Source organism: Sander lucioperca, chromosome 22, assembly GCF_008315115.2.
Source record: "Sander lucioperca isolate FBNREF2018 chromosome 22, SLUC_FBN_1.2, whole genome shotgun sequence".
In the NCBI taxonomy this organism is placed as follows: domain Eukaryota; kingdom Metazoa; phylum Chordata; class Actinopteri; order Perciformes; family Percidae; genus Sander; species Sander lucioperca.
This window is the reverse complement of record NC_050194.1, coordinates 8,525,449-8,538,017: the sequence shown is the minus strand read 5'-3', so window position 1 is coordinate 8,538,017 and position 12,569 is coordinate 8,525,449. Positions and strand designations below refer to the sequence as shown.

Genomic DNA, 12,569 nt, shown 5'->3' with positions numbered 1-12,569 from the left:
TTCAGCAGAGTGGCGCAGCGGAAGCGTGCTGGGCCCATAACCCAGAGGTCGATGGATTGAAACCATCCTCTGCTAACGGACTTTTAATGGCCCCTGAGTGACATATTTGTAGTCCTTCTGAAGGGTAATCCTACAAGAGAGGAACAGCGAGATACCCGCAAGGAAAATTTGGTTATAGCACCTGCAAAAAGTGATATTATTGTGCCCTGGGGTTTACTGTCCATATTCTAAGACAAATTAGCATCCACTTCCCTGTCAGGATCCTGACTGGTCGCTGATTGAAGCCTGTCAAGATGGATTTTCGTGTGATATGTGATCCCGCGATTCACGCAAGACCTCCTCTCTTAACTGTTGCTTTTAGACCAACAGACAGCACTGTTTGGGAAAGGCACTTTGTCAGTGGGTTAAGAGTTTATGATCTTCATCCAAGGGTATGTGATGAGATGGACCAGTAATATACCCGCAAAGAAATTAGATTATAGCGCCAGCAGAAAGTGATCTTATTGTGGTGAATCATGTTCCTGGCGTTTACTGTCCATATTCTAAGACAAATTAACATCCTGTCAGGATCCTGTAGGAATGATGCCTTTCCAGTGATGTAATTGGTCAGTGGTCGGGCTGTGTTCAGGTTTTGATCAAATCCTTTGAGTTGTTTGTGTGGGACTTCAGTTCCACGGGTCCTCCTCCTGATCCCTTCTGTGCAGACTCTGGCTCCAAAATAACAAGATGGCAGCATCCATATACGGGATATTTTCGCGAGGAAGTGGAGATGCGTGGTCCATCTTATATAGTATGGCGAGTACTCTACCTTGTGCAGACATTTTTACTTCAACAAATATTCCGTATTACAGCAACCAGACGCAACTAGGGGTGTTCCAGACTAAGAATCTTTTAAATCGAATCTGATTGGCCTTTACCTCATGTCATTTTGCCTCCCACAGTGTTGCTGTATGGTGGCATTTGCTGTATGTGGCCGGAACTGGTAAACCTATTCGATGTAAAGCCCCAGTGGCCTAATGGATAAGGCACTGGCCTCCTAAGCCAGGGATTGTGGGTTCGAGTCCCATCTGGGGTGCTTTTCAGCAGAGTGGCGCAGCGGAAGCGTGCTGGGCCCAGAGGTATTTTTACTGTCAGTTGCATTCTGAGTGACACATTTGTAGTCACTCTCAAAGGATAATCCAAAAAGAGTTTATGGTCTTCAACTCAGGATTTCAAGTAATGTTACTGCACTTTACTTTTTCAGAAATTTATAGGGAAAGTTACCTTAAAATGCATTGTAAAAACATTGATGAAAATGTTGGTAATGTCACATATTTTACAAGACTTATCTGATTTATGATTGCTGTAATGTGAATCTTTCTTTGTTGTTCATCAATATCTAAACAATGGCTCATTTGACCGCAGTTAACTGAGCATTTAAACTGAACTATTAAAAAAATCCATCCATGTCACCTCAAGGGCTCCTTACTACCCTGACCCCACCCAATTTAGGCACGCTGTCATCATCTGATTAAATCCGAAAAGATTTATTCAAATGCTTTCTCCCCAGCACTCCTCCACCCTTACGTAGGTCACGCACCCACCTTGATGTAATGTCATTATTTTTTGGTTACAGCACACATGAAAGAAATTCGAAATGCATAATTATTCTAAGGTTGGTCAAAATAGGAGCAGCATCTTGAAGACATAAAAAAACATTATCACGTATCACACTGTATTGTTTTAATTTAACCATTGTGTTTTGCAGGTTTTAAAGGTCCCATGACATGGTGCTCTTTGGATGCTTTTATATAGACCTTAGTGGTCCCCTAATACTGTATCTGATGTCTCTTTTATATAGACCTTAGTGGTCCCCTAATACTGTATCTGATGTCTCTTTCCCAAAATTCAGCCTTGGTGCAGAATTACAGCCACTAGAGCCAGTCCCACAATGAGCTTTACTTAGGATGTGCCATTTCTGTGTCTGTAGCTATTGAGGAGAAGAGAGGGGGGGGCAAGGTGGAGAGTGGGGGTGTGGCCTTGACCAACTGCCACTTTGCTCATTTGAAAGCCATGATCTCTCTCTCTCTCTCTCTCTCTCTCTCTCTCTCTCTCTCTCTCTCTCTCTCTCTCTCTCTCTCTCTCTCTCTCTCTCTCTCTCTCTCTCTCTCTCTCTCTCTCTCTCTCTCTCTCTCTCTCTCTCTCTCTCTCTCTCATGGGTGGGCCAAATTCCCTGGGCGGGCAAAGCAGAGAAAGGGGAGGTAACCTTCAGTAACCTCCAGATCGTAACCTTCCAGATCAGCCCATCTGAGCTTTCATTTTGTCAAAGGCAGAGCAGGATACCCAGGGCTCTGTTTACACCTATCACCATTTCTAGCCACTGGGGGACCATAGGCAGGCTGGGGGAACGCATATTAATGTTAAAAAACCTCATAAAGTGACATTTTCATGCCATGGGACCTTTAAGAAGTTAAAAAGTGCACACATGCCTGCAACTTTCATTAAGCTCATTCATGGGAAATCACCTGAAATATCACGTTTGACAGATAGAATGAAGGATGAACACAGATCCATTAAAGATGAGAGTTGGAGGGAGAGAGAGCGTGAGTGTTGTGTAATTGAGGCGAAAAACTCATCAGACAGTATCTAATGCTGTTTTTGAACGAGGCTTCATCGGCATCTCTGTCTGCCTCTCGCTGATAACTTTCAGGCTTGATCACCTGATAGAAAGTCTGTTATTCCCTCTAGTGTCTTCAGTCAGGCAGAGCAGCAGGCTAATTGACTGATAGAGATTAACTAAGGCCTCATTAAGTCATCGTTTGGGCGTCTTCTCTTCGCCCTCCCACAGCAGACAATTAAGATGTATGGGTTGTGTGTACGCCGTGAAAAACAGTTGCTTGTGATTTGTTATTAAATAGAACACATACTGTAAATCCTCACTTAGACAAAATGAAAGTAGACTCTTAAGAATTTAAACAGAGACTACAAGATTCTTAGAGATGCATTGTTGTTCTTACCTGCAGTTTCACCTTCATAGCATCAATGCTCATTACTTTATTCTGAAAGACAAAAAAAAAACATAATTGCAAATCTGCAGACATTGAAAGCAAGGCAATAAGAACAAAGAAGTAAGAAAGTGATACACACTTGATACAAGTGATTAAAAACAGCTATTGAAAACATTACAGAGGCAAGAGTAAATGAGGATTTCATGGGCTGCCAATACTCTTTTCTAAAAGGAAACAGAGTTTGGAAAGCAATTCCAGTGACGTATAGCTGTATGATGGTTGGCTAATTGTGACCACAGTTGTCGTACTAAGGGCTCGACCTCTACTGCGAGGCTCTCTTTTATACTGTGATGTTGTCAGCACGCTGTACTATCTATGGTTCTATGCAAATGTCAACATATTCTCCCACTCAGCGAGTCAAAAAGCGAGGCATTGGTCAGGTGCCTTGGCATTTCTTACCGACGCAAAAAGTCTCCTGTAGCGTCTAGCCCTTTGGCGTCATTTTTAGACCACTTGGTCAGGACTCTTTGTGTCACTTTTTGACGCTCTGGGTCACGACGTACGTTTAACCGACATGCGGCACAGGAACGGGGCAATTAGGGTTAATAAAATATGGTGGGTGGGGTTACAAAATGTACGTTTCAGTGACACGCGGGACGAGAAAGGGACACGAACCCCGGTCCTCTGGGTGAAAGTCTTGTGTTGTTTGACCCATCCATTCCCCCACCCCCCCAACCTCCCTTTTTACGCGCATTTTCGGTTTTTCATACTACTCGCTACCGTTGTCGCTCCTAATACTACGTCACCTTACAGCGTCGCGGTCGAGCTGCTGCTCTGCCCGGTGCGTTCCATACAGACGCTGAAGGGTGATTTTTGCGTCGGTATCCGACGCTGAGAGCCACAGCTTCACACTCCCACCCGTAGTCTGAGGTCATTAGGTCAGAGGCTATTAGTGGTTCCCCGCACTCATTTTAAAATAAGAGGGGATCGATCATTCCAAGCAGTGGCTCCTAGGCTGTGGAATGTCTTGCCTCCCTTTCTACGTTGTGTGAATTCGGTCGAATCTTTTAAAAAGCAATTCAAGGTGCTATACAAATAAACTTTACTTACTTACTGACCAAGCGTCTGTATTTTACGAGTTGGGAATGAGAACGGGTTGCAAATGTACACACCCTTTGTTATGATGCAGAGATTGAAATGAAGATTTCAAGGAGTTGCATCATTTACCAACACCGCAACTAGCATAGAACACACACACACACACACACACACACACACACACACACACACACACACACACAAATATAATTAGTTTTGGGATCTTATCAAAATGTCAGCAGCTCCTGCATCTTTTTCAACTATTCTACTAGATGGAAGGCAGATCTAACTTGGCCATCTATCATTACACGGGATGTGTTACAATTGGCAAACAAGAAAGATGAGCACACAGCCTTGGTCAGGACCCAGTGAGAATATTAGCAACCCTGTGTAATGTGTTTCACAGAGATAGTTTCCAGCTGGTGCAAGCGCAAAGCTAGTTTTCCTTTGCATTTTAAACATGACTTTTTATCCTGTTGTGAAATGTTTGAAATCCAACACACATTAATGTCCATCAAAATGCTTGATGGGATGTTATTGCTGTGTCTGCGCCTTGACGATGATAATCCCTGGACACATGATACGGTTGCTCCATCCTGACAGTCTTTTGGGATAAAAGGAGAACAGGATGGGGACATTTTAGCATGCAGATGCTAAGGGTGCATAGACTGTCCCGCTTTTTGATGAGAGCACAGAATTTGCAATTCAATCACATGCATTGAGGACTTTGTGGGGCGAAAGACCTTGGAGAGCTCTTCTACTGCATAAGCAGTTTCAGGTTCTAGTAAGAGTGATACTCGCCATTGTATCAGTTCAGAGGGAGCCTTTTTTCTAGCTATATAGAATCAAGAACACCAGAGCAATTAAACAAGTTGTTTATCTGCAAAAACGTAAGAATCTTTGATCAGAACAGCCACCAAGGCATTTTCCTCTATATTTGTAGCTTTGCAGTGATGGTTCACCCCAAAATCAAAAATATATATTTTTCCTCTTACCTGTAGTATATTATTTAACGATCTAGAGTATTTTGGTGCGAGTTTACCAGTGTTGGAGGTATCAGCCAGGTAGCTGTAGCGTTAGCTAGCTCAGGTGAGCTAGCTGTATCAGTTAGCTACAGTAACCACTCAGCCGAGGAGGACGAGCCTCTCGTCCATGAGTATGATTTCTCCTGTGCGGTGATACGCTTGGTGGGTGTAGTTCAGTAGAAAGAAAATAGTTCCTCCATGAAACTGCTCACAACCAGCTCTGTAGATTATCTTAAGTAACCGGGTCAAGATTTGTGGAAAGAGACATTGCTGTAGAGGTTTTTAAATGGATTTCTTTTTGGGGGCGATTTGAGCAGCACAAGCCGAGTGCCATCTAGTTCCATTATGTTGGAGAGAAGGCAGACATCTCTACTGCTGATATTGGAAAGAACTTGGTACAACAGGAAAGATGAATGTGACAGGAATAGCAGTTTATAGTTCACTTGCACCAAAAGCGATGGCTGGTCAATATAACTGCATCAAAATCCCAGACATTTTGGGTTCCAAGACAAACAGCAAAGAAGTCGGCAAATGTCTGATCTGTTGGCCCAGTATCAACGGCAGATACATTGACGTTACGATTGCAAGCCTTCCGTGATCGTACACGCGCCCCCACCCCTCCCCCACACAGTTGCTAGTAGCCAAGGAGGACACGGAGGATTAAAAAAACATGATGGACTCTTCAGAAGAGGTCATTATCTTCACTCAAGTTTCTGCGCGGGAAAGTCACCGGACGAAACAATCTTCTGAACATAGCCATACTGAGAAATACAGAGAGAGTTGTGTGGATCTGATAGTCTTAATTAGCTTTGTAGCAACTCATTTGGTAATAGCTCGAATGTAACGGACGTTTGTTAGTATCAAAAAGTTACGCACATAAGCTTTGTTAACTGATACATATTTGTTTATTAAATTGTCAGAAATAACAGGTACATTCATAGAGTTTTGTCAAATAAGATAACTGTGAAAAGGTAGAGCCCCTCCTTTTCCCCAACTCGCCTGACATTCCCCGTGACATTTAAACTGACCACCTTATCTTACACGCGCACACACACACACACACACACACACACACACACACACACATTATTATTCAATTATAGGCAAATAATAATGTTAGTATTATTATTAGTACTCAAATGTGTGATGAACTGTATTTCAATGTATGTGTGTGATAGATAGAATATCTGCTGAATATCTATACATAGCAAAACACCCTGTCACGTTGGTTTCTACCAATTAACTTAATTGAAGGGCTTTATTTAAAGCGAGGGTTTTTGGCCCTCAGGGAAGGGTCTGGAGAGGGTCAACTTGCTGACAGGTTGTATACGGAGAATTATTGCGAGAGAGAATTGTTGCTTGTGCTATATAAATTGAGAAAGCTGTGGGTTCATTTTTGTTTGTTTTTTTGGAAGTCTTTTTTGTTGGCAGTGTGCTGGATCACGTATTTTATAGCACTGTAAATAAATCTGCACTTTTCACCACAATCCACGTCTGCGGTTTGCTGTGCCCTCACCCCATCACCACCCAACCTCAGTGTGTCCTTGTCGCCACCATCCTGTGTGGACGTGGGCTGCAAGGCCCATTTTTCACAGTAACACAGACTAATTTCCTTAACTGTACGCAGACCGGTAATTCTTACTGCCGTGCATAGCCCCCCCCACCCCCCAAAGGCCCATCCTGAGCCAGGGAAAATTGTATTGAACCGAACCGTGATGTCTGAACCGAGGTATGAACCAAACCGTGACTTCGGAGTACTGTTCCACCCCTACTTGTACAGTGTGCATTTGGAAATAAGCTAAGAGCGAATGAAGCCTAATTTCTTTGGTCACTCGGCTTGATGCTGCATCACCTGCACCAAAAGTTCCTTTTGGTTTACATCCAGTCCTCTGCTTTGCAGTTAAACTGGAGATCCAGAGGCTGTGTTGGTGGGGTTTAAAGCCTTGAGCCATTGGCCCACACTCCGACAACATACTTTCCCTCATTCTTAATGCATTTCATCCATATTGCATGGGGTATTGTGAGTTATAGTTACTTTACCTTACAAATAGGAAACACTTAACATTTCCAAAGCCTCATTTGCGATATATTTACTGGAGAATATACCTGGAAAGAGAAACTACTCAAAGGCAGCCTCTGGAAATATACAGTGAGGCTTTGCAGTGCAGAACAGTTTATGCCCACAGAAGCTCGGGAGGAATCTTTTTCCATAAGCCTTATGCTGCTTTTAGACAGACAACAGGCCTGCGTGAAAAAGCACAGCCTCTTCATGCATTTAATGAGGCTGAGTGCAACAGCATTAAGGGTCGTCCAGCGAAAAAGTTGAACACAGCTCAACTTTTGCTAAAACAAGAGACTGTCCTCCCAAGAAGAATGACAGAAACAATCGTTTCGGCAAATGCCACAAAATGGCATCTGTTTACATTCAAGTGACAAAGCCCTCTAGCAGCCGTAGGAATTATGACGTGACAAAACATTGGACTTTAACAGGGAGACCTCTGCTTCGTTCCTGTTTCCAGCTGACAGTCACGGTAGGTTTCTTTTAGGGCTGTCAGCATTAACACGTTAATCGCGATGCGATTAAGGGCAGAGCATAACGCGTTCATTTTTTTTAATCGCATGTGCCTAACAGGCTACTATTTTGACCCTTTGCCGCACCGTTACTTATCATCAAGCTGCCATACTTCCTCGTAACACATCCTGCTGCTGCAGGCTGCAGGCATGATGGAGAAAGACATGAGATGGCTCTTTTTATTTTCCAAAACTCCCGGACGGCTCAGAAGTCGAAAGCCATACGCACATTGTGTAAAGCCGAATTAAAATATCACCGAAGCACGTCAAGCTTGAGCTACCACCTACGAGCTAAGCATAGTAGTACAGTTAACGTGACTGGAGAGTGCTACTACTGTAGTTGCTGACCTGTGGATGAAACCAAATCCAAAAAAATTACTACAGCTCTTGCAAAATGGGTGGCAACTAACTGCAGACCTGTCAGCATCGTAGAAGACTCGGGTCTTAAAGACTACGGTTGGCATGTTCTGACCCGTCTCATTGCCGTCGAGGGGGACAGTAGTTTCACCACACACAGCCTGTATGACACAGAGAAAGCAGCCAAACTGGAACTGCTGCGAAGTGCAAACGCTGTCTCATTAACCGGTGATCACTGGACATCAGAGTAATCAAAATTATTTAGGAGTTACTGCACACTATATTGACTCTAGATTCAAATGTGTGACTAGATTCACACATTTTTCTTTTGTTTACAGTAAATAAATAATAAACAAATACAAATCTTAAAGTCAACTTCATAAAGTAACTTTCTTTGCATTCACTTGATTCCCAATGAAGATACACTGGTAAGAATGGCTTTCCATTGTTAATATGTACTTAACAACAGTTCTGAAATGCAAAATAATCAAATTTTAATCATGTGATAAAACGTGATTAATCAAGATTAACTATAGAACTTCAGCGATTAATTGCGATTAAGAAGAATTAATCGTTTGACAGCCCCTAGTTTCTTTTAATCATGACCTCGCTTATCCACGAACCATAACCAAGTGTTTATTATTGTAATCATGCCGAAAAAGCTTCCCAAACCTTGACCGAGTAGTCATTTCAATCCAAACAATGATCTTTCCCTAATCCTAAAGGGCCGTCCACACCAAGAAGGTTAACTATAACGATAACTATAAATCTGTAGTTTTAAAAATCGTTCTAACTCAAGTGGATGGTGGAGTCCACACCACGACGACAGTGGAGAACGATATCGTTGGGATCACTTTCAGAGCGATTTGATGAACGATAGAAACACTGACAGCCCTCGGTGGGGCTTCGATCCTTTAGCTCATCAGTATTCTGAAAGTATTTCTCATGTCTAGATGTGCAACGATGAATCGATTGATCGATTAGTTGTCAACTATTAAATTAATCGCCAACTATTTTGATAATCGATTAATCTTTTGAGTCATTTTTTTATTAAAAAAAATAAGATTTCTCTGATTCCAGCTTGTTAAATGTGAATATCTTCTAGTGTCTTCTCTCCTCTGTGACAGTAAACTGAATATCTTTGAGTTTTGGACAAAACAAGACATTTGAGGACGTCCTCTTAGGCTTTGGGAAACACTGATCCACATTTTTCACCATGTTTTGACATTTTTATAGATCAAACAACTAATCGATTAATCGAGCAAATAATCGACAGATTAATCGACTGTGAAAATAATCGTTAGTTGCAGCCCTAGTCATGTCACAGAAAACACTGAGAGTGAATCTTGTGTTTTAGATGTGATTATCATACGGTCGGTGTTTTTCTTCCGGTGCTCTGCACAGATCTGACACCCGCCCGCCCGCTCTGATCCCCGGCTCTCTGCAGCGCTGTACGCCTGCTGTTTCCTGGAGAAGGCAGCTGTGTCAGCCAGTCAGATCTTTTTGGTTCAGAAAATGTACCCGAAATCACAAATATGTAGAATATTACTACAGACATTCCTCTTTTTTGTGATCAAATGTTTTATTTTTATATTATTAAAGGAAATAAACAACTACAAACTACAAACAATACACCGAGACAGAGAACGTGTCCCAGGGCCACAAAGAGAAAAAAATAAAAATAAATAAAAAATAAAAAAGGGGGGGGAAACGAAGAGGAAAGACAGGAGGGAGGGAGACAAAAACAACAAGCAGAAACAGACATACACAAACACAAACAGACACAAACACAGACAGACACAAGATAAGGAATCTAACAAGGCTACAGCCCGGACTTCACAGCCTCAGCAATGTTCACCCAAGTGTCCAGGGTCTTTCCTGGCGCTCCATTGATACGTGCCGTGGACAGCTCCATATACACTACATCCAAGTAGGAAATGGTCCATGTGCGGATAGACAGGTCGTGAGGTGGTTTCCAACGAGCTGCAATCATTTTCTTTGCAGCTGTAAGTCCAGCAAATACAGCACGCTTCTGAGTTCCAGAGAGTTGAATGGCTGACAGATCATTCAAAATCGACAGAACACTACCAGATAATGTGGAAATATGTGCCTTGTGCTTCTATTGGGCAGAGGGTGCATAACGGGCTGTTAATTATTTTCATGTGGTGCATTTTCACAGGGGTGAGATATGTCCTATGAATAAAATTGTAGTGAATCTGCTGGTGGTCCGGATTGCGTGATACTTCTGGAATGCTAGACCATACATCATGCCAGTCGAGATTGATACTCAGGCCTGGGCAATCGTGTGCCCAGATCCTCTCAATAGGGAGGGCCGAGCGGCCAGATATCACTAAGAACTGATAAAGCTTAGATACCATACCACAGATTTTAGGGTGCACAGTAAATAACTTTCGGATAGGATGGATGGGCAACGGCCTCTGCCAAGGGACACCGTATGCCTTGAGTGCTGATCTTAATTGAAGGTAAAAGAAAAAAGAGGAACGTGGTAGATCGAATGCGTTCTGCAAGTCAGAAAAAGGCAGTAAGCCAACCTCGCTAACAATGTCTTTTAGACAATGAAGTCCCCTCTGCTCCCATTGTGGGGCTGTTATTGGCCTCCCCCCAATCAGGAGTGCTGTATTATTGAATATAGGGGAAAAAGTGTGCCAGTTACAAGCTATACGGCAGTGTGTTTCAGCCAATCTCCAAGTATTGATAAGATGTGAGACGATGGGGCCAAAGCGTAGCTGGCACTGTTTATTAGAAATATTGGCAAAAAGAACGTCATGGAGTGACCAAGGCTCTATAATAGCACTTTCTAAGGCACGCCAGCAGACAGACACATCTGGGCTAAACCAAGTTAGAAGGGGCCTCAACACGAAGGACCAGAAGTAATGTTTGAAGTTGGGAACAGAAAGGCCACCATCTTCTTTCCTCCTCTGTAAAGTGGACATCTTAAGTCGCGGCTGCTTGCCTTTCCAGATAAATTTAGATATCGCTGATTGTAATTTACGCCAGTAGTCAGCAGGAGGGGAGAGAGGTAGGATAGAACTCACAAAATTAATCCTGGGTAACACATTCATTTTAACCACTGAGATACGGGCTTGAATTGACATGGGGAGACTCATCCACTTTTCTATATCTTTCAAAACATTATTTAGAGCAACCGAATAGTTATATTTCACAATCTGGTTTAAGCAGAGGAAGACCTCAATGCCCAAATATTTAAACTGCTTAACAATGGGGATGTTAGCAGGAATGGTTGAATCGCGGGCAGAGTCATTTAAATGAAGTAGTGTGGACTTTGACCAGTTAATTTTAAAGCCTGATAAGCTTAGAAGGTGAGGAAGAGATCGAGAGGGGTTCTCTAAAAAAAACAAAACATCGTCCGCAAATAGTGAGAGATGATGCTGTGTACTGCGAATGCTTATCGTGACACCATAACTGACTGGCGAATAGCTTGAGCTAGAGGCTCCAGAGAAATGACAAATAGTGCAGGACTCAAGGGGCAGCCTTGTCGTGAGGATCTAGAAACAGGAAATAAAGAGGAGGAGGTGCGTCCGGTTAAGACTCGAGCTGAGGGATTAGAATACAAAACTTTAATCATACCAATGAAAGTTTTACCAAAGCCCATCACCTCTAAGACTGACCATAAAAATGGCCACTCAAGCCTGTCAAAGGCTTTCATAGCGTCAAGAGAAAGAAGTGACATTGGGGTCTTACTGTCCTCCGCCACATCAACAATATGAAGAAGACGTCTAACATTATCTGCTGCTAGTCTCGTTTTTATGAATCCTGTTTGGTCAGGGTTCACTGATTTAGCCATATGAGACTCCAAACGACGGGCTAGGAGCTTTGCGAAGATTTTTATATCAGCGTTAAGCAGGCTCAGAGGTCGATAGCTAGAGCACTCTGTAGGATCCTTATCTTTTTTCAAGAGTAAGGAAATTAAGTGTTAACATCCCTTGAGAATTTGCCCTTTTCAATAGAGAAGTTAATCATGTCCAGAAGGAAAGGGCCCAACTGTTCCCAAAAAGTTGCATAGAATTCAGGAGGAATCCCATCAAAGCTCGGTGATTTTCCTTTTTGCGTATTCTGTACTGCCACCTTTAATTCTTCGATAGCAATCAATTTGTCCAAGCTAGCTGATTCCTCTGCTGATAACTGAGGCAAATCAAGCTGATTCAACCAGTTGTCGCAGTAAGATTTATCCAAAGTAACCTCCGATTCATATAAATTGGAATAGAATGTCTGAAAGGATTTATTTATTTTTCGACAGGGTCAGTTCTAATATTACCATCTGAAGATTTAATAGCTGGAATATCTGCCAAATAATCACTGGATCTTAACCGCATTGCCAAAAGGTGACTAGGTCTAGCACCCTGAAAGTAATAGCGCTGCCTTGTTCTGTGAATTAGAAATTCAGACTTCTGTTTCAGAATGTTTATTTCCTTCTTGACTAGAGATTGCTCTAAAGCTATTTGGTCCGTAAAACTAGTTTGTAACAGTAAGTCTAAACTGGTGAACTCAG

At 42.5% G+C, this 12,569-nt stretch overlaps 1 protein-coding gene and 1 non-coding gene across 5 annotated transcripts in view; one reads left to right on the top strand and one right to left on the bottom strand.

The window, feature by feature from the left end:
• Positions 1-12,569, bottom strand: part of LOC116046887 (ras-related protein Rab-26) — a 132,956-nt gene that overhangs the window by 68,810 nt on the left and 51,577 nt on the right. For all 4 annotated transcript variants that reach the window (XM_035997491.1, XM_035997490.1, XM_031295360.2 and 1 more), the window contains one exon: positions 2,997-3,038. In XM_035997491.1, coding sequence (XP_035853384.1) covers positions 2,997-3,038 — 42 coding nt within the window. The remainder of the gene's footprint in view (positions 1-2,996; positions 3,039-12,569) is intronic.
• trnar-ccu lies at positions 1,003-1,075 on the top strand. Its single transcript has one exon. It is a non-coding gene; the product is annotated as a tRNA-Arg (tRNA).